At 39.8% G+C, this 20,749-nt stretch overlaps 1 protein-coding gene across 4 annotated transcripts in view; it reads left to right on the top strand.

Moving 5' to 3' along the window:
- Nucleotides 1–20,749, top strand: part of DOCK4 (dedicator of cytokinesis 4) — a 397,340-nt gene that overhangs the window by 226,703 nt on the left and 149,888 nt on the right. For all 4 annotated transcript variants that reach the window (XM_038397445.2, XM_038397456.2, XM_038397428.2 and 1 more), the window contains exons 13-14: nucleotides 3,827–3,952; nucleotides 18,534–18,658. In XM_038397445.2, the coding sequence (XP_038253373.1) occupies nucleotides 3,827–3,952; nucleotides 18,534–18,658 (251 nt within the window). The remainder of the gene's footprint in view (nucleotides 1–3,826; nucleotides 3,953–18,533; nucleotides 18,659–20,749) is intronic.

Below are 20,749 nucleotides of genomic sequence, written 5' to 3'. Positions count from 1 at the left end.
ACCAACCCAGGAACCTGTCCTTGCAACAAAGCCCGTTGCCAACTCTGTCCACATATCTATTCAGGGGACACCATCATAGGGTCTAATCACATCAGCCACACTATCAGAGGCTCGTTCACCTGCACATCTACCAATGTGATATATGCCATCGTGTGCTAGCGGTGCCCCTCTGCTGTGTACGTTGGTCGAGCTGGACAGTCTCTACGTGGAAGAATGGGTGGACATAAATCAGACGTCAAGAATTATAACATTCAAAAACCAGTTGGAGAACACTTCAATCTCTGCAGTCACTTGATTACAGACCTGAGGGTGGCTATCCTTCAACAAAAAAACTTCAAAAACAGACTCCAATGAGAGACTGCTGAATTGGAATTAATTTGCAAACTGGATACAATTAACTTAGGCTTGAATAGAGACTGGGAATGGATGAGTCATTACACAAAGTAAAACTATTTCCCCATGGTATTTCTCCCCACCCCCACTGTTCCTCAGATGTTCTTGTTAACTGCTGGAAATGGCCTACCTTGCTTGTCACCATGGAAGGTTTTCCTCCTTTCCCCCCCCCTGCTGCTGGCTCATCTTAAGTGATGACTCTCGTTACAGTGTGTATGATAAAACCCATTGTTTCATGTTCTCTGTGTGTGTATATAAAACTCCCCACTGTATTTTCCACCAAATGCATCCGATGAAGTGAGCTGTAGCTCACGAAAGCTTATGCTCAAATAAATTTATTAGTCTCTAAGGTGCCACAAGTACTCCTTTTCTGTCTGCTCAAAGGCACTACTTCATGTAGCTGACACTTCATCAAAATAATAACTTGTTATTGTAAATAATAAACTACAGAAGAAAGATAAAAATTTCTGTACTGGATGAGACCAGTGGTCTATCTAGTCCAGTATTCTGACTGACCATAGCTGATACCAGATTTCTAGGCAATGGTGCGACAACCACAAGATGATCAGTTACAAAATAAACTGTTCAGTGGGGAAATTTCTTCTTAATCCCACAGAATGATGGCCCTGCTGTCATATGTGTGTATATTTATTTATTTATTGTGCCTTCCTTTATCTTCCTAAACCTTTTTAAGTTTATCTGCTTGTTTCTACTTATTAATGTAGGTCAGGAATTTGTCCCTATCTGCATCTGTATGTGTCTGTTGACACACAAAATAAATTCAAGTATTGCTGAGATCAGGGAGGATTAATCCTTACAAGCTGTATGAACCTGACACTTGTCTCAATGATTATATTGAAATTACCGAAAAGCAAACATATCCTTTTTGTTAATTTCAGTTATGAAATTTTGCTTCCAGTTACATTGTATACTGAAATTGTCAAAGGTGAGACACTCCTTTCTTCTAGAACCATTATTTCATTGGAAGGGGAGTAATATATTGTACTCATTAACCCTTGAGTACCATGTCTTCCAGCAGACACAGAATGGAGCCTTTGTTAGAGTGAATCAAAAATGCTGAAAAAATGATTGTTTATAACTTTAGCCATTATGAGAGTTAGTGTGTTCAACATACAATGTTGTGTTTAAGCAGAAAAGTAGCAGGATTTGGTTTTCTAACATTGTTCTTCTAATTTACCTTGAGCTTTTGGTTTTAATAGCAAGAGTTTCCTAAGCTTTGCTGTGATTAGAAGTGCACTGGCGATGTAGCCATACCTAATGATCTTCATTGAGACTCCCACATTCTTCCACTAGGTAGAACCACTTCAAAACCACTATACCTTTTGCTCTGTATCAGACAAGACAGTATTTTGTTTGCATCTGCTTTTCTATTAAAGGTTCAGGACCACTGCAAGCAGTCATGTAGTTTTTCTCCCTTTGTATAGTACTTTCTTAGACAATTAATGCCTTTCAAGAATAATGTTGTCACTTCTTATTTTGTAAATGTTGAGATCAGAGCTTTTTTTTTATTTTGATGAATATTCAAATACCTTTGTGACATGTCATGATAAAAACATTGTTTAATTATAGAAATACCTCTGTAGAACCTTTGTCAAGATGGGTATTTTTGTGACTCTGCACCTTAATTTTTTTTTCTAATACGTGCATTTTTTCTTGGGCTCTCCAACACCGGCTACCTATTGGCAAAGGGGAGACTGATGCATTTGTCCTACTGCTTTAAGACACACACTGAATTCTAGTTTTTTGTAAGACTAGGTGGTGATTGGTTTGATAAAGAAGCAAATGAAAAGATAAAGTCTCAGCAAAGTATTACTAATTGACATTTCCCAGAAGTGCATGTGACGGGTTCAGTCACAGAGACCCCCTTGGGACTGTCACCTGAAGTTACCTCTGAGCCCGTTTTCACTGTCAGCTTGGGACTCCAGAAACCTGCCTTGTTGAGCCAGACACGCTAGCCTGCTGCAACACAGACCCAGGTCTGGTCCACACCGCAAAGCTGCAGACTTTAATCAAAAATTGCTCAACAGGTCACCTATCTCCAGCACCCAGATACCCAGTTCCCATTGGCATCCAAACCCCAAATAAATCCATTTTACTCTGTATAAAGCTTATACAGGGTAAACTCACAAACAGTCTACCCTCTCTAACACTAATAGAGAGAGATGCACAGCTGTTTACTCCGCCAGGTATTAAACACTTAATTTATTTGGATAAATAAATGGATAAATAAATAAAAACACTTGGATTTATTAATCAACAGAAGTGATTTTATTATGTATAAAAAGTAGGATTTAAGTGGTTTCAAGTAATAACAGACAGAACAAAGCAAGTCACCAAGCAAAACAAAGCCAAAACCACGCAAGTCTAAGCCTCATACATTAAGAAACTGATTACAGGTAAAATCTCACCCTCAGAGATGTTCCAATAAGCTTCTTTCACAAACTAGATTCCTTCCTAGTCTGGGCCCAATCCTTTCCCCTGGTACAGTCCTTGTTAGTTCCAGCAGACATCTTAGGTGGAAAGCAGGGGTATTCTCATGACTGGCAGTCCCCTTTGTTCTGTTCTACTTCCTTTTATAGCTTTGGCACAAGGCAGAAATCTTTTGTCTCTCTGGGTCCCCACCTCCCTTTCTAAATGGAAAAGTACCGGATTTAAAATGGATTCCAGTATCATGTGACATGGTCACATGTCCTATGAGACCTCATTCTTCATTACCTGTAGGCTGGCCCACATGTACACAAGAAGGCTTGCAGGTAAATAAACCTATTCACAACCAATTGTCCTAGTCAATGGGAGCCATCAAGATTCTGAACCACCATTAATGGCCCACACTTTGCATAATTACAATACAACCTCAGGGTTATACTACTTATTTCTAGCTTCAGATACAAGAATGATACATACATACAAATAGGAGGAATATATTCAGTAGGTTATAACCTTTGTTCTGATATCTTACAAGAGACCTTTTGCGTAAAGCATATTCCAGTTACATTATATTAACATTCATAAGCATATTTTCATAAAACATATGGAGTTCAATGTCCTAGTGCATTCTTGTAAGGTCTTATTAGATCTGCTTGTCTACGGTTTGAGCTGCTGTAATTGCCTCAGTTACAGACCAATGGTAGCCACCTTGTTACTGCTTGTGTATGGCTGAATGGCTGTCTAGTGCTTACCTGGCTCTCTACATGGAGGATTTTTGTACAGTGTTTACCCTTCCCAAATGCATACAACTTCTGAGATGGTTTAGAGTTATAGACCTTTGAATTAAAAAGATCATAATGAATTATGTAAACCTTCTAATATTAAATATTGTGTTTTTGTTTGAAACAAAATGTTTGAATGGATTTTAGACATAATGTTGCATTATACCATTCTTATGTCTCTTATTTCTTCTCTTCATTTCCAGGTCTGGCAGTTTCTCTTCAACTGTTTCATGGAGACATTGAACAAATTAGGAGAGATTACACATCCATGTTTACTCAAGGGGTATCAATAACAAGAAAGCTGGGTTTTTCCAATATTATCATGCCTGGTAGGTTAAAAGAAAAATAAGAAAGAAATTAAAAAAAATTGAAATTATTTAATTTTAGATTCCTTTCCAAAGAAATTCTGTACTTCAACAATTCTCAAATGTCAGCCCACTGGGACTTTAAAAACAGGTCTGTTCACATTAATGAAATTCAAGTTTAAAAAATGGTCTTTTTTCAATGCCTTGGAAGTCACTTCTGCTTATGCCTAGTTATTTGGTGAATTGGTAAAATTTAATCCTAACTTTGCACAGGTGCAAATGATTAAATAAGATGAAAAGCAGTGGAGTATCAGGCTTTACATTGCATTTCAGCTCCTGCCATGAAATTGACAAGACAGCCAATAGCCAATGTAAGTAACACAGTGTCTACACAGATAGTGTGTCGCCCTCACTAAACCCAACATAAGCCCTACGCCGCTTGTGGAGATGGAATTACATTGGTGCAGTAAGGCACTTAAACCGGAGAGAGCAAGGCTGTAGTGTAGATACTAACATAATTAAGGTTTCAGAGTAGCAGCCGTGTTAGTCTGTGTTCGCAAAAAGAAAAGGAGTACTTGTGGCACCTTAGAGACTAACAAATTTATTAGAGCATAAGCTTTCGTGAGCTACAGCTCACTTCATCGGATGCATTCAGTGGAAAATACAGTGGGGAGATTTATATACATAGAGAACATGAAACAATGGGTGTTACCATACACACTGTAACGAGAGTCATCACTTAAGGCGAGCTATTACCAGCAGGAGAGTGGGGGGGTACCTTTTGTAGTGATAATCAAGGTGGCCATTTCCAGCAGTTGACAAGAACGTCTGAGGAACAGTGGGGGGTGGGAGGCGGAATAAACGAGGGGAAATAGTTTTACTTTGTGTAATGACCCATCCACTCCCAGTCTCTATTCAAGCCTACGTTAATTATATCCAGTTTGCAAATTAATTCCAATTCAGCAGTCTCTCACTGGAGTCTGTTTTTGAAGGTTTTTTTGTTGAAAAATTGCAACTTTTAGGTCTGTAATCAAGTGACCAAAGAGACTGAAGTGTTCTCCGACTGGTTTTTGAATGTTATAATTCTTGACGTCTGATTTGTGTCCGTTTATTCTTTTACGTAGAGACTGTCCAGTTTGACCAATGTACATAGCAGATGGGCATTGCTGGCACATGATGGCATATCTCACATTGGTAGATGTGCAGGTGAATGAGCTTCTGATAGTGTGGCTGATGTGATTAGGTCCTATGATGCTGTCCCCTGAATAGATATGTGGACACAGTTGGCAACAGGCTTTGTTGCAAGGATAGGTTCCTGGGTTAGTGGTTCTGTTGTGTGGTGTGTGGTTGCTGGTGAGCATTTGCTTCAGGTTGGGGGGCTGTCTGTAAGCAAGGACTGGCCTGTCTCCCAAGATCTGTGAGTGATGAGTCGTCCTTCAGGATAGGTTGTAGATCCTTGATGATGCGTTGGAGAAGTTTTAGTTGGGGGCCGAAGGTGATGGCTAGTGGCGTTCTATTATTTTTTTTTGTTGGGCCTGTCCTGTCGTAGGTGACTTCTGGGTACTCTTCTGGCTCTGTCAATCTGTTTCTTCACTTCAGCAGGTGGGTACTGTAGTTGTAAGAATGCTTGATAGAGATCTTGTAGGTGTTTGTCTCTGCCTGAGGGGTTGGAGCAAATGCGGTTGTATCGTAGAGCTTGGCTGTAATCAATGGATCATGTGGTATGGTCTGGATGAAAGCTGGAGACATGTAGGTAGGAATAGCGGTCAGTAGGTTTCTGATATAGGGTGGTGTTTATGTGACCATCGCTTATTAGCACCGTAGTGTCCAGGAAGTGGATCTCTTGTGTGGACTGGTCCAGGCTGAGGTTGATGGTGGGATAGAAATTGTTGAAATCCTGGTGGAATTCCTCAAGGGCTTCTTTTCCATGGGTCCAGATGATGAAGATGTCATCAATGTAGCGCAAGTAGTGTAGGGGCATTAGGGGACGAGAGCTGAGGAAGCGTTGTTCTAAGTCAGTCATAAAAATGTTGGCATACTGTGGGGCCATGCAGGTACCCATCGCAGTGCCTCTGATTTGAAGGTATACATTGTCCCCAAATGTGAAATAGTTATGGGTGAGGACAAAGTCACAAAGTTCAGCCACCAGGTTTGCCGTGACATTATCGGGGATACTGTTCCTGATGGCTTGTAGTCCATCTTTGTGTGGAATGTTGGTGAAGAGAGCTCCTACATCCATAGTGGCTAGGATGGTGTTTTCAGGAAGATCACCGATGGATTGTAGTTTCCTCAGGAAGTCAGTGGTGTCTCAAAGATAGCTGGGAGTGCTGGTAGCGTAGGGCCTGAGGAGTAAGTCTACATAACCAGACAATCCTGCTGTCAGGGTGCCAATGCCTGAGATGATGGGGCGTCCAGGATTTCCAGGTTTATGGATCTTGGGTAGCAGATAGAATATCCCAGGTCGGGATTCAAGAGGTGTGTCTGTGCGGATTTGTTGTGCTTTTTCAGGGAGTTTCTTGAGCAAATGGTGTAGTTTCTTTTGGTAACTACACCATTTGCATAAAATATTGCATATTTCTGGCATCATTGGATATTAGTAGATATTTAGCTTTCCCTGAGTTCTAAAAAAGGGCATATTTCTTCTTATTGTATTCTGTGTCATGACTTGCGTGAATTAAGCTCAGTATTACCTTTTACTGATTCAGGCTGATTAGTGGTTGGTTTTTGTTTAGCCGATTCATTTTATTAAACTCTCCAAACCTCTCACATTTTTCAATGAAAAATCAACACAGTCTCTGTGAGAGTAGATTTTATATGAATGTGTTGAAAATACTGTGTAAGTCAAGGATTTATTTGCAAACTAAACTGGCCTTGGCAGCTGCAGCTATATTCACAATTGCAAAGCTGTAACAAAGTGTCAGGAAGAGGCCATCACCTGCCTAAAATACAATCAATTTGTGTTTGCCTCCAGTAGCAAATATTAAATTGTAGTTTATTTCACTAAAAAGCTTTCTCCAACGTGGTTAGAACTTAAACTATCTTTTCCTTTTGTTGCAAAAAATAACTGCCTTTGGACTTCGACTGCAACTTATAGCTTTTAAACCTTACTCCCCATCTTCAAATCACCTCAAATACTGTCCTGTTACAATAAGTTTGCAAGGCTGTAAAAGTCGCTCTACAAGCTGCTCTGGAAAACTAAAATGTTTGCTTGCTTTACTGTCAAAAATAATGGTGTTTGCACTACTTTCCTGTAGCAGAAAACCACCAAACCAATCCCTCCCTCTTCCCGCTACCCAATTGTAATTTGGATCATATTTTATATTAAGGTTCTATTTATAAATGTTAATAAATTAATAGATGTTTTAATAAAAGGCTAATTGAATGCTACACATTGCGATAGAGCCTCAAAAAGTCAATATAGGTTGCTTATATCCCTGGATAATAATATATAACACCATTTTCTGCGTATAACCCTCAATACCATATATTGGTGGTATCTGTAACATACTTATAACATCTTCTAGTAAACTTTTATTAACTCTTTATCATTGAATCCTTAATATAAAACATGGCTAATATTTGTTTCGAGCACCAATAGTTATCACTTTTGAATGGACACTCAACTGTGCACTTCTACCTTGGTCCCACTCCTTCCTCCCTAGCCATTCCATGTGTGATTGAGATCAGCTAGGCATATCCCCGCCTGACCGCCACAGCTCTTGTAGGCTCAGTTCTGCTTCTCTAGTCAGTTATTTCTCTTCCCACTATGACTTACTATTATTTTCATTTTGTAGCACCTCTGTGCCTTATTTATGAACTAGGACCCCAGCATGCACAAACCCAGAACAGAAAGATGGTCCTTGTCCCATAGAGTTTACACTCTAAGCCTATAGAAATAAGATGGATAGAGGCAGTCTGGAAACATTGAGACAATATTAATCAGCATGATAGGCAGCTGTCTCAGTACACCAGCAGCCTAGCCATTGTAAATTCTTTTGTAGACTGATGCAACCCATACTCTTTTTCTCCACTCCCACTCAGCCCCTTTAGATACTTTTCCCTTTGACTGGCTGGTCAATGCTATCTTGTTTGATGTCATTAAGCCTTTCTCCAGGATCCTGTATCCTCTTTGTTAGGCAGGCAGGAAATCCAACAGCTTTACTTGATCAGATAGCAATTGTACTTGCCCCAGGCTCCTGTGCAATAAGATTTTTCTCAGCCTGACAACTAAGCTCTGGAGGTGTTTTCTCCACATCGAGGTTAACATACATTTTCAGGACCATATGGAGCATCAGGCATTGCTACCGCCTGTGCTGTGCTGTACTGTACTGTACAAGTTCTGACTTAATTCTCCAGTTGTTTCAATTCAGTGCCTTTCACATACAATAAAATTCATTTAAAAAAGCAAATGGCCCTACAGTATGTGCAGCAAATACTCAGGATACATGGGAAAGTTAAGGCTGAATCATAGACAGTATTATTGCAGTTTCCCTACCTTCTGTTAATTTAATATGACCGTACCATAACTTCTGTATTTTCAAAGATTTGCATGGAGAAGTAACCCCACAACTCCTATTGGAAGTCCATGTGAGAATGTTGAGATCTGTAAGTTCTTCTTCGCGTGCTTGCTTATGGCAATTCCATTCTAGTTCTAGGTGAGTGCGCGCTCATGTGCACAGTTGTCTGATATTTTTACCTTAGCGATATCCATAGGCTGGACTGTAACGCCCCCTTGAGTACTGCACTCATGCGTTGGTACATTAGGCGCTGCCGATCCTACACCCTCTCAGTTCCTTCTTACCGCCTGTAACAGTTGGTCGGAGTGCTTTGTTTTGCATCACAAGAGCATTAGCGGTTCTTACAGTTCATTGTTCTGTCTGGGGCTGTTAATAAACAAGAAAAAAAATGGACCTTAATTCCAGTAAAATGCATATAGTTCATTGAAGCAGTCCTCAACTCTACTCAGACAGAGTCTTCCTCCCGAGGTTTGGTTCCAAGCCATGACAGACCTGATCTTGTGCATGCAAGCCCACCCTCTCACAACCTCTCACATTGCCTGCTATGGTTAGGCCACATGGAAGCCTGCATTTGCATAGTCTGGCACGCACGGCTCCACCTCAGGCCCCTGCAGATGTGGCTGGCATCGGTCTATATCCCCAACAGACAGTGTGAACCGTATGGTCAGAGTCCCGGACACATACTGCCATCACCCAAATGATGGTGGAATCCTGCATCGATGTTGGAGAGGGTTCCCTTCGCAGCTCTATCCCCATTGGTGACCCTTTCATCTTTGAGGTCCACTTCGCTACTATTTTGGTCTTCCATCCGCCGCTCGAAGGTAGGTTGGTTTTCACCCAGGATATGACTGCCAGGTTCCACAAGGGACTCAAGCACCTCTAGCCACACGTTTGGGACCCCGTTCCACCATGGGACCTGAATCTTGTTCTGTCATGGCTCACAGGACCCCACTTTGAGCCTCTGGCTTCCTGCTCTCTCCTTCTCCTTTCCTGGAAGGTTGCATTCCTAGTTGCGATATCATCTGCCCTCCAGGTCTCTGAGATTAGGGCGCTTGCCTCGGAACCACCCTATATGGTCTTCCATCTGGCTTTCCTGCCCACGGTGGTCTCGCAGTTTCATGCGGGCCAGGACATTTACTTGCATTTTTTCCAATGCCTCATTAGTCGCAGGAGGAGCATAGATTGCATTCCCTATATGTCAGGAAGGCACTAGTCTTCTACATTGAATAGACCAAGCCATTCTGCAAGTCGACGCAATTGTTTGTCACGGTGACCAACAGCATGAATGGTCGTCTGGAGTCTGCTCAAAGAATTTCTTCCTGGATCACTGCCTACATTCGCTGCTGCTATGATCAGCAAATGTGCCCCCCTTCGGCAATTGTAACCTCCCATTCAATCAGGGTGCAAGCCTTTTCGGCAGCTTTCCTACCCAGGTGCTTATACAGGACATCTGTAGGGCAGCCACCTAGTCGTCCATCCACATATTTACGTCCCTTTATGCACTTACCCAGCAGGCCCGGGAGAATGCTGGCTTTGGTAGAGCAGTACTGCAAGTTGCTAGACTGTGAACTCCGAGCCCACCTCCAAGGATACTGCTTGTGAATCACCTAGAATGGAATTGACATGAGCAAGCACTCGAAGAAGAAAAAACACTTACAAAAAGGTAGGTAACTGTTGTTCTTCAAGATATGTTGCTCATGTCCATTTCATTACCCGCCCTCCTCTCTGTCGAAGTTGAGGGCAAGAAGGAACTGAGAGGGCGTATGGTCGGCAGCACCTAATATACACATGAGCATGGCACTCAAGGGGGTGCTATAGCTGACCCTATGGATATCACTAAAGTAAAAATCTCCGACAGTGCACGTTGGTTTGTACGCAGCTAGAAATAGAATGGAATGGGCTTGAGTAACACATCTTGAAGAACAACAGTTATAAAAAGGTAGATAACTTTTTTTTTTAGTGTTTAGGTTTTGTTTTGGTTTTAAAAATATATTTAGCTATTTCTTCACACAACTCGCAATCAACCTGTGGTATTCTTAGTCAGAAGATGTTGTGAAGGCCAAGACTGTAGCAGGGTTCAAAGAAGAGCTGGATAAATTAATGGAGGATAGGTCCATCAATGGTATCTGTTTGCCAGAAGCTGGGAATGGGCAACAAGGGATGGATCACTCGATGATTACCTGTTCTGCTCATTTCATATGAAGCACCTGGCATTGGCCACTGTCAGAAGACAGGACACTGAGCTAGATGAACCTTTGCTCCCAGCCAGCGTGGCCGGTCTTATGTAGAAGAAAAGGAAAAATGTTCTGTTATCTTTTGGCCAAGTGGTGCCAGATTTTCAGGGCCATTCAGGCCAGTCACCTGTTTGATGACAGAGAGTCAGGGTGCTTTCTTTGCATAATCTGTTTGTTTTCTGAAACAGGAATGGTAACAAACAGCAAATTCCCTTTAGCAGAAACCTCAAGCCTTGCACCTAGGCCCTGTCCAAGAAATGACCATGTTGCCTCTGTCTTTTCCAAGGACTGACAGACTCACAAGCCAAAACTGTCTGCTAGTTTCTTTTGACTCTCATCTCATGATTCCACATCCACACAGAGAAGCAGCTTTTAGCCCTGCTATAGCTGTGTGGCTGGTTATCAGACCCTGGTCATTATTAGCTTCATTAGTGACTTTGTTGATATATACCTGATATATACCCTCCTCTTTCTACAGAGTTCCTCCTACATCAAGAGCCCTTAATGGTGGGCCATTATAATACCAGCTGTGATCCACTGGAGTTTGTGATAACTGGCAAATGTTATCTATACACACACAATTTTTGAGGAGATGTACAAGTCACATCTGTGTTTGTATTTTTTATACCCAATATGTATATAATAGGTAGAGCTGGTAGTGCCATCTATACTTAAAGTTGCTTGACACTACCCATTAGAAGATCCTGATTTCAGTTGCTTATAATTTTGTGAAAATTTAACTTCTTGGGCTTAAATTTACCATGCTAGGTGTCTGCCTCAGGCTGCCTTTAAAAATAAAATAAAATAAAATAAATACTTCACCCAAGGAATTCAAATATGAGATGGGGGAAAATACATTTTTTGCCCATATTAAAAACAAACAAAACCCATATGCTCATAAATTTATTAATTTGGCAGCTAAATTTTCTGAAGATTCCATTTGTACTGATCGTGCTTCATCTCTGCAACTATTACTCCTAATTTCAGCTGCCTTCCTTATTACACAGCCCTGATTTGTCCCCAGAGAACCATCCACTCTGTGTATGGAATGAGGCAATGGGTCCTATGGAAAAAATTGCATGGTATCATAATTTAAACGGTCGGATAACACATATACACAAGGATGCCAAATTAAGATTGCACACACAACCTTAATTCTAACATTTACTAATTTAGGAGTGCTTTACTTTACAACTTTAACATTCTTTTAACCTATTTTTTTGTGTACAATATATAGACATATAGAAAATGCTAAAGATTTCTTGAGAGCTTGGCTTCAAGTACCGTAGCATTCCAGCAGTGTTATGTCTACAGTATGTATGTGTTTTGTTGAACTAACTGTATCATCTAATAGAAATAAATATTTAATAGAAATAAAATGGGCTATGATGCAATAAAAGCATCAAAAGTATTGCATTATAGTGCTTCATATTTGATATTGGCCTTGTGAATAGCAGCTTGTTGTTTTATCTGCCTGACATTGAGCGTATATTTGCTTTATATGGATATTTAAGTATAGCATCCATTCTATATGATTCATCCTTCTGTGTGATTCAGTCATTTCCCCTTGGCTTTTACCCATCTTTTACCTTATAAAGCCATGTTGTTCCTCCCATAGCATGAGAGAGATGTATGCTCTTCATTGTTTTAATTCCCATTGGATAATACTGAAAAAATTCCATGTTTTCTCCAGTAAGTCAACCCAGATGACTTGGTTTATCTGAGATGTCAAAAACAGGGTAGAGTTTCCAGAGTGAATTTAGATCAGGAAGTGTATTGTCTAAATTATACACCCCTCTGCCCCACTAAAGTCTGCTGTGGCTCATTCAGCTGATAGCACGTTGATGTTATGAAGGGAACATCCTCCTCTTTTGTCCCTTCTTCCCTGCAATTAGAGCTCTGTGGGCAACAAAAAAAAAGAGTTGGTTTGGCATTTAAAAAACTGAAACTTGGACCATGGCTTTGAAAACTTCACAAAAGTTTTTAAAGCTTTTGAGCATGCCAGAATTGCTATATTGTTTTGCATCAAACTTCTGCACAATTTAAAAAATAGAATCAGGAAGAATTCTGTGATTTCAACTGAGTTACAGATTCATTAGGACCTAACATTTCTGGAACTTGGTGGTATGTGTTTTTATGGAGACAACATACAAAATATGCACAACTCCTTATGAAGTGGAACTGCTGAATTTACAGCAGATGCACCTAGAATTCAAGTTTATCCTTGAAGGAGATGTATCCATAGCTCCCACTTCCATGCCAAAATTCCTCTTGCAAATCATCTTTTTAATTAAAAAAAGATGAATTTTTAACAATTTCTCTGAATTTAAAGCTTTTCAAAGTGAGAGACTAGAACCAATACTTGAGTAAATGTGTCCCACACAAGGATCCCACGTCACATGTTTCTGTTACTTAGCATCCTATCGTGTTATCATTTCTAGAAAATTTTATTATAAACTTTTTTTTAAAGTAGACAAAGTTTCTGTAAAATCCAGAAATAGCAAGATGTTATATTCCTGGTTTGCTTGCCACTTGAATAACATAATTTAGACCCCCATCTTCATCTTTGTTATGGCATAGTCCTGAAGGACTGAAAGGAAATTGGTCGTGTAGCAAAAAAACAAGTCTGTACCTTTGTTCATCGGGCCATAGTTTGGATTATGTTTTGGTGGGATGATTTTATTAACAATCTCACATGTATCAGCTGACTAATGTAAAAACACTCACTCCTATCACAGTGTCAGCATTTCTGCTACTTGAAAATCGTTAGTCACATGAAGTAGAATGTATGCAAGGAAAAGTGACATAATATGATGCTATCCTGCAAAGTTTAAGTTGATTGAATCTTAAGATGAACTATTGTAATGATGTGTCATCATTATCATTATTTATAAAATATTTATTTGAATATTTATGACTCTACAATAAAAAGAACACCTATGGGCGTCCTTGATGATTTTTTTAAAAGTACATACATATGGCTTTGTCGTATAGCCCCATCTGTGTACAGCAAGGTCATGAACAGATGTCATATAGGAATGTGTAGGCTCCTACTGAAGACTTTGAATGACTCTTGGCTCTATTTTCAGTCAGCTTTTTGCATCTGTCTTTTTTGAAGTATTTACAGCCTTTATGCATAGTTGCTCTCCATTCAGGTCTGTCCTTGGCTGTGTCTTTGAAGTTATCCATATTTATGCCACACGAGTTGACATGCAACTTAATGGTATCTTTGAAGTATTTAGAATGATTACCCTTCCTGCTCTTTCTGAGTTTCAGCTCACCAAAGAGGACTTTTTTGGGAGTCTGCCATCACCCATTATGATAACATGACCTGTCTGTGTCACTCTAACTCAGTCGCACCCTGGAACCCCCATATTCACCACTGTCATGTAATTATGATATCTTTTGTACAAAGTATTCCTTGTGAGGTATCATTTTAAAAGTCTTGAGCCATTGGATTGTATGTACTATCTCTGTATGTGAAGTTAGGAAGTTTTGTTGTGTATATTACTGAAATATGTTGTGAGGTTGGGAACACCCACAACCAGCCTTTGAGGTACAACTATGGAGTAGCCAGATGCTCTAATGGCCAATTAAAAGGATTCCACTCTCTCAATGGCCATCCTAGAAGACTTCTCAGAGGGAACATGTAGTCAATGCGGACTGCCTGATTCTCAAGTCAAAAGCTATAAAAGAGGGGAAGTGATATAATCACTTGGCCTCTCCCCCCCCCCTTCGCAACTCAACACTTGGAAGAAACGTCTGAAGGACAAAGACCTGGAACTGGCTGAGGGTGGTCCTGGGCTGGAAGGCAGTTCCAGCCTGTGTATTAAAGATCTGTGACCTACCTGGACCATCTGCCAGGGTGAGACACTGCTTGATTCAAATCCTATTTCATCTGTAGAACTCAAACTGAGAATTTTTACTTTTATTTCTTAAGTAACCAACTTTTGATCTCTATGCTTGCTACCTATTATCACTTAAAATCTTTCTGTATCTATTTATTAACTATCTTTCTGTAGTTAATAAATCTGTTTTATATAAAACAGTGTGTTTTGGTTGAAGGATTTGGGAAATCTCAGCTCAGTTTACCAAGCCTAGTATGTGTCCTCTCCACATCGAGGGAGGGGCAGACTGGGTAATGGACTTACATTAGCCAGGCTTCTGACCAGTGTAAGACAGTACAGCTCTCGGGTGCAAAGCTGGGGAGTTGGGGGGAATTGACTGGAGCCTCTCTATTGATGATTCATGAGTGGCTGAGAGATCATTCATGTAACTCAGTTGTGTGTCCCCCTGCCCGTGGATGTCTGAGTAAGTTCAGTGCCTGCCAGCGTTTATGGCTCGACACAGCATTACAGTGTGAGAGGGATACTCCAGGTTGGTGGGACAGAGGGCTCAGTGGTCCCACAGTCCAGGATGACCATGGGGACCCCCTCATACTGTCCATCGAATCTGAATTTCAATAAATCACTGCCTCAGTGCTTATTGTTTAGGTCTTCCAAGAATGTGAATGTTTGAAACTTTGTCTTGCCAGAAAACCTTCAGCAAAGACAATGCATGTGAAATTTTTCAAGTTGCTTGATGTTTCTGTGGTAAACTCTCCCAACTTTCACACATGTCACTGCTGCATTGTGCCACATCAGTTTTGTTAAGACTGATGGTATGCTGGTTGAATATCTCATGCCAAAGTCTTCTGAAAGCCTGGCTTTCTGTTTGACATTTCTTGATCCAGGAAACTATCACTTTAGATGGTACTGCCAAGCCATTCTATAGTTTTGTACCATCAGTGGTGATATTTGGCTCAGTGGTCGTGGCTGAAGGGGCTGCTTGGAAGAGTTCATTTTTTTTCCCCAGGCTGATGGGGAGTACAAACTGTTTAGATTTGGGGAATGGTTTTGTGAGACTATCATCTGAGAATACTTGATCAGTTGTGTCTTTGTGGAATTGACAAAGGATATTAATAAATTTGGTGGGACAGTCAAATATCTCTAGAATTTTCCAGAGACCATTTGTGCTGACAGTGTTGAATGCTTTTTTTAGATTAATGAAGACAGCATACAGTTCCATGTTTTGTTCAATGCAACTTTCCTGAATCAGTCTCTCTCTCAAAAAAAAATCATATCCGTGGTGCTTGGACCTGATCTAAATTCACATTGGGTCTCCGCTAGAAGTTTCTCTGATACTGTTTCAACAAGCCAATTGAGCAAAGTACAAGCAAGGATCTTACCACCCTGCTGACAGAAGAAGAATGACCCACTCTATCTTTACAGAGCATGGTGTACACGCTGATGAGTTTTGGCTGCTGAGTCTGATGCATCAGGGACAGTCCCATAGGTAGGGCATACCCACACACTAGCAATGCTCTGAATCCAAGCAGCAGATTCTTTCCTCCTTTGATGCTGGTCATCACAAAGCATGATCCAGTCCTCCTCACAATGCCTTGCTCCATCTACAAGCTGACTCCACCAACTAGAGCTGCGTTCTGCACTCCTTTCCCAGTCATCCACAGAGATTCCAAAGGATACTAAATCATCTTTGCAAGCATCCTGAAATCTGGGCATGGTCTGCCTGTCTTTCTAGACTTTTTGTGAACTTCAGAGTACAGCTGTACTCTGTACTGTGAAGTTCAAAATCTTCAGGATCCTGTAATCTGGCATTTGCTTGACTTGTCCAAGCCACCTGAGTTTTTTCTTACTAATCAGCATTCCCATGAATGACTGACATACCAGCACGATTTAACACTTCTACATTTGTCACCCTGTCTTGCTATCTTATTTGAAGAATTTTTCACAAGCATCTGATATGAAAACTATTTAGTCTTTTGATAGGTTTGGAATAAGTCGTCCATGTTTCTGAGCTACATAGAAGAGTGCATAAAATGCATGTCTCATAACTATGGATTTTCATATTAGTTGACAATTTGTTACTGTTCCAGGTTCTGTCTTGGAAAAGACCAAAATTCCTGACTGCTTTGCTGATTCTACTAGTGAGCTCAGCATCAAGATCTACATTGCTGGTAACAGTAGAGCCAAGGAAGAGCCTTGATAGCAGGGAAGCCCTGATAGTAGAGCCCTGATAGCAAGAAAGATAACCTGATAGTTTTCACAATCAGATTTATTGCCTTTATTTTTGTATGGTATAATTATGCTTGCATCTTTTGAAATCTTGCGGAATTTTCCAATTTCCAGAATATCCTTAATAATTTCATTTAGATAGTTGACAGTTTGGAGGCCTTCAAGTTTAATGATTTCACCTGCTGTTCTGTCTTTCCATGGTGATTTACCTGTCTTCATTTGTTCACAGCTTTTTGCACTTCTTCATCAGGAGATAACTTCCCAATTTCTTCATGTTTGAGGTGCTGTGTTAGTTCCTCTAGCACCTGTGAGTTGACAGTAGAGGGAAGGTTCAGTAACTCAGTAAAGTGGCACACATCTTTCGGAGTTGCCTGTCTTGTCCTTGATTAAGATAGATCCATCTGAACTCTTTAGTGGACCTGATTTCAGTGGGCCATAAATGGCTTCAGGGAGTTATAAAACAACTTTGTGTTGTTACTATTGGCATAATGCTGTATTTCTTTTGCTTTCTTTTCCCACCAGTTATCCTGTAGAACACAAAGCTGTTTTTGTGCCTTGGCTTGCAGGCACTTGAATTTATCTTTGTTTCGATGTTGATTCTTTATTGTTTTTTCAAGCCATAAATGCATCTCTCTTTTCCTTTAGGATTTTTGTTTTCATCATAATTTTCATCCAAATAATCCTGATGTCATCTTTGATTTTTGCCTAGAGTTTCTTCTGTTGCTTGGAGGATGGCTGATTTCAGTATATACCACTTTGAGTGTGTTTTTGGGTGATGTAATGCTATCACATTTTTTCCTCTCAGTTTTCCCTGATGAAATGGACGTTTCAAGTTTGCTATGTTCAATTTTAGTTTGATCTGTTTGGCACTGTTTCATGAGTGAAATACCACATGTAAAATGAAAATGGCTCTGGTCATCCTGTGATCAGTCCAACTGTTTGCTCATCTTGATGTCCCTAATGTCTCTCTACTGTATAATGACATAGTCAATCAGGTGCGAGTGCTTTGATCTCAGATGCATCCATGAAGTTTTATATTTGTCAGCTTTCCTAAAGATTGTGTTGATAATAACAAGCTCATGTTCAGCACACTTCCTGAGCAGGAGAAGACTGTTGCTGATGATTTTTCTGATACCATAGTTCTTTATTAGACCAGCTGGAATCTTTTCCAGCTCTGGAAGTAAAGTCTCCCTAAGGTATGAGTTTGTCTTCACTGGGTATAGATTTGATTGTGTCATCCAAATCAGAATAGAACTGTTCTTTTAGTTCTTCTGTATTCTTCATGGTTGGAACACAAGCACTGATTATAGATTAGAGTAAACTTTAAATAAACTGACCCACAAAAGTATTGTGCCTGATGTTCACTAAACCCTGATAGACAATTTACTGTACTATTTAAGGGACGATGGAACATATTATGGAACATATCTAACTTTATTCTACAGTTTGGACTCCACTTGCTATAGGTTTGTAGCGTCAATTTGACTTCTACCAAACCTAGAGGTGAGACATGAAGAGGAAGTTCCTAGGTTGTGGCCCCTAATTGTTGACATAGTTTCACTGGGAGTTCTGTCCATTTGCACCTAAACAGCTCTAATTAATCCTGTCCCTAGAGAAAGCCAAAGCCAGACTGGCTTTTACTTTGAAACATACACTTAAAAGGGATTTAGCATTCTCATATGGAATTTGCTTCTCTACTTCCTTCCCACAGAATTCAGGTTGTATTAATGTGGTTTGCATTGCCCCTTATACTTTTGGGTTTTATGTTTTCTTTCTATAGGCGAAATGAGGAATGATTTGTACATCACTATAGAAAGAGGAGAATTTGAAAAAGGAGGAAAAAGTGTGGCCAGAAACGTGGAAGTGATGATGCACATTGTGGACAGTTGTGGCCAAATTTTAAAGGTACTACTTTGACGCTGACCGTGAAAAACAAAAAGAGAGAGTGAAGGCTTGTGTTTAGTGTTGATGCTAAGCAAATATTGTTAATTTAAACTATTAACTATGTTTTTTCTCAAAATCCTTTTTTATTTCCTGACAGATATTATAATTTGTCATATTAACCTTTACCTGAACATCCTATTAACAGGCCATATTGCTAAACTGCATATTAGCAAAAGATATGTGATAACTGTCCTTAGAGCAAATATTTTCACTTGTACTGTGAGATGTAAATTAAATTTGAATTCTTTCTCCTTAGAATAAGCTATTTGCTATCCCAACTACTGTAATTTAGTCAATCAGTGATAGCTAATACATTTTTGCAAACCACTCATACTGTCTTCCATTTTTGTTTATATTTTTGTTGCTGTTTATTTGGTCATAGGTTTTCTGGATATTTTTGTGGTAGCTAACTTTTAATGTTGCAATACTTTAATATTGAGGAAGGGTTTTAAAAATAAAAATGAAAACCTCTGATAAATATGTTCACATTCAAATATATCCTTCAGTTATTTGATATTTAGAGAAAAGGCAACAAAGATTAGCAAATGAAGTAATTTTAATTAATAGTTATTACTGTGTGGAAATTAATCTATTAGTTTAAGAGCATAATTAGTGCACTTAATTATATTGAAAATAGACTTGCCAATTTAAATAGATGGGCCATTCCCAGACTCACCCACTTATTTCTACAATCTCTTAAAAGCATATAATGGATTTTACATTCCAAAGTGCAAATACGGGAAAGTATCCCTCTATGGGAAAGTATCCCTCTTCAGGAAAGTATTTAAGCATGTATTTAAAGTGCATTCTTAATTCCCATTTAAGTCAATATGCCTTATGCACATGCTTATAATGAAGCATGTGCTTAAATACTTTCCTGAATTTGTAGCATAGGCACAGATTCAGCAGAGCACCATGTGCTTATATTTTAAGCATATGAATATTTCAGTTAAGTGGAAATACTTATATGCTTAAAGTTGAGCATTTCCCTAAGTTCTTTACTCAAATGGAACCTTAAGTACCGCCTGTCTAAAATGTTCATAGGCACACAAGTGTCCTTGACTTCCCAATATTTTCACTTACAATTCCAGGTACATTTCTTTGAAAATTACCTTTTTTTTGGTGATGAATACAAAATGCAGTCTGATGGTGTCTTATTGCTCCCAGTAGGACTTGGATTAAGATGCAAGGCAGAGATGGCTATGCCTCAGCCTGCAGCTTTTATTGTGCACTTTCATTATCAATCAAGACTCCTAATCATTATCCTTCCTGTTTTGTCCTGTTCCATTTAAATCATAGCCTGTTAGTTCTACATGTGTTGAATCACTTTAATGTTTGACCAAACAGACTGAAGTCCCCTATATGGTCTCTCACCTTAGAGGAGAATGAGAGGCCACACATGGAATGTGCTAAATCTCTGTACAGTATTAAATCTGGCTCCCATTTACACATTCATGCCACATCAGTGCATATCCTACCACCCACTTCCAACTACGGTCAGGGTACGGTGAGATGTGACCCTGCTAATGCACCAAATCAGAATGGACTCTTGCCAGTTGCAAAGTTGGGACAAAATGAATAAGGCTAAACCTCACCCTCATGTAATAACACTAGGTGAAGCTCAGACATTTGCAGAGCCCACAGCTATGGTACCTGCTAGCTGCTCTAGAGGAAATCCAAAATCACCACCATCTTATCACACAAAAATTGGGCAAATATTCCTTCCCTTCTCCAGATTTGATGGCCAGCTCTTGCCCTTAGCATGCTAGTAAGCACAACTTATGTCCTATATGTAATGATAGATAACCTGAAATTTCAAAGTGAAGAAACTTCCAAAACAAATGGCCCATATGACATGTAAAAAAGTGATAGGGTCATGGGTACAAAGGATGAAGGGTGTGTTCCAGCTTACTGATGGTAATTTATATTACCCATAGGAAGCGTGCAGCCAGCACAGAGACTAGAATAATAGAAATCAGCATACCCTTCTGCTACCCTACAGAGAGGAATCCATAGATCACAAGGCAATCCAAACTCTGCTAACCACCTTCA

Source organism: Dermochelys coriacea, chromosome 1 (genome assembly GCF_009764565.3).
Source record: "Dermochelys coriacea isolate rDerCor1 chromosome 1, rDerCor1.pri.v4, whole genome shotgun sequence".
NCBI lineage: Eukaryota > Metazoa > Chordata > Testudines > Dermochelyidae > Dermochelys > Dermochelys coriacea.
The sequence above is the reverse complement of the archived record's forward strand: the minus strand, read 5'-3'. Positions and strand labels throughout refer to the sequence as shown.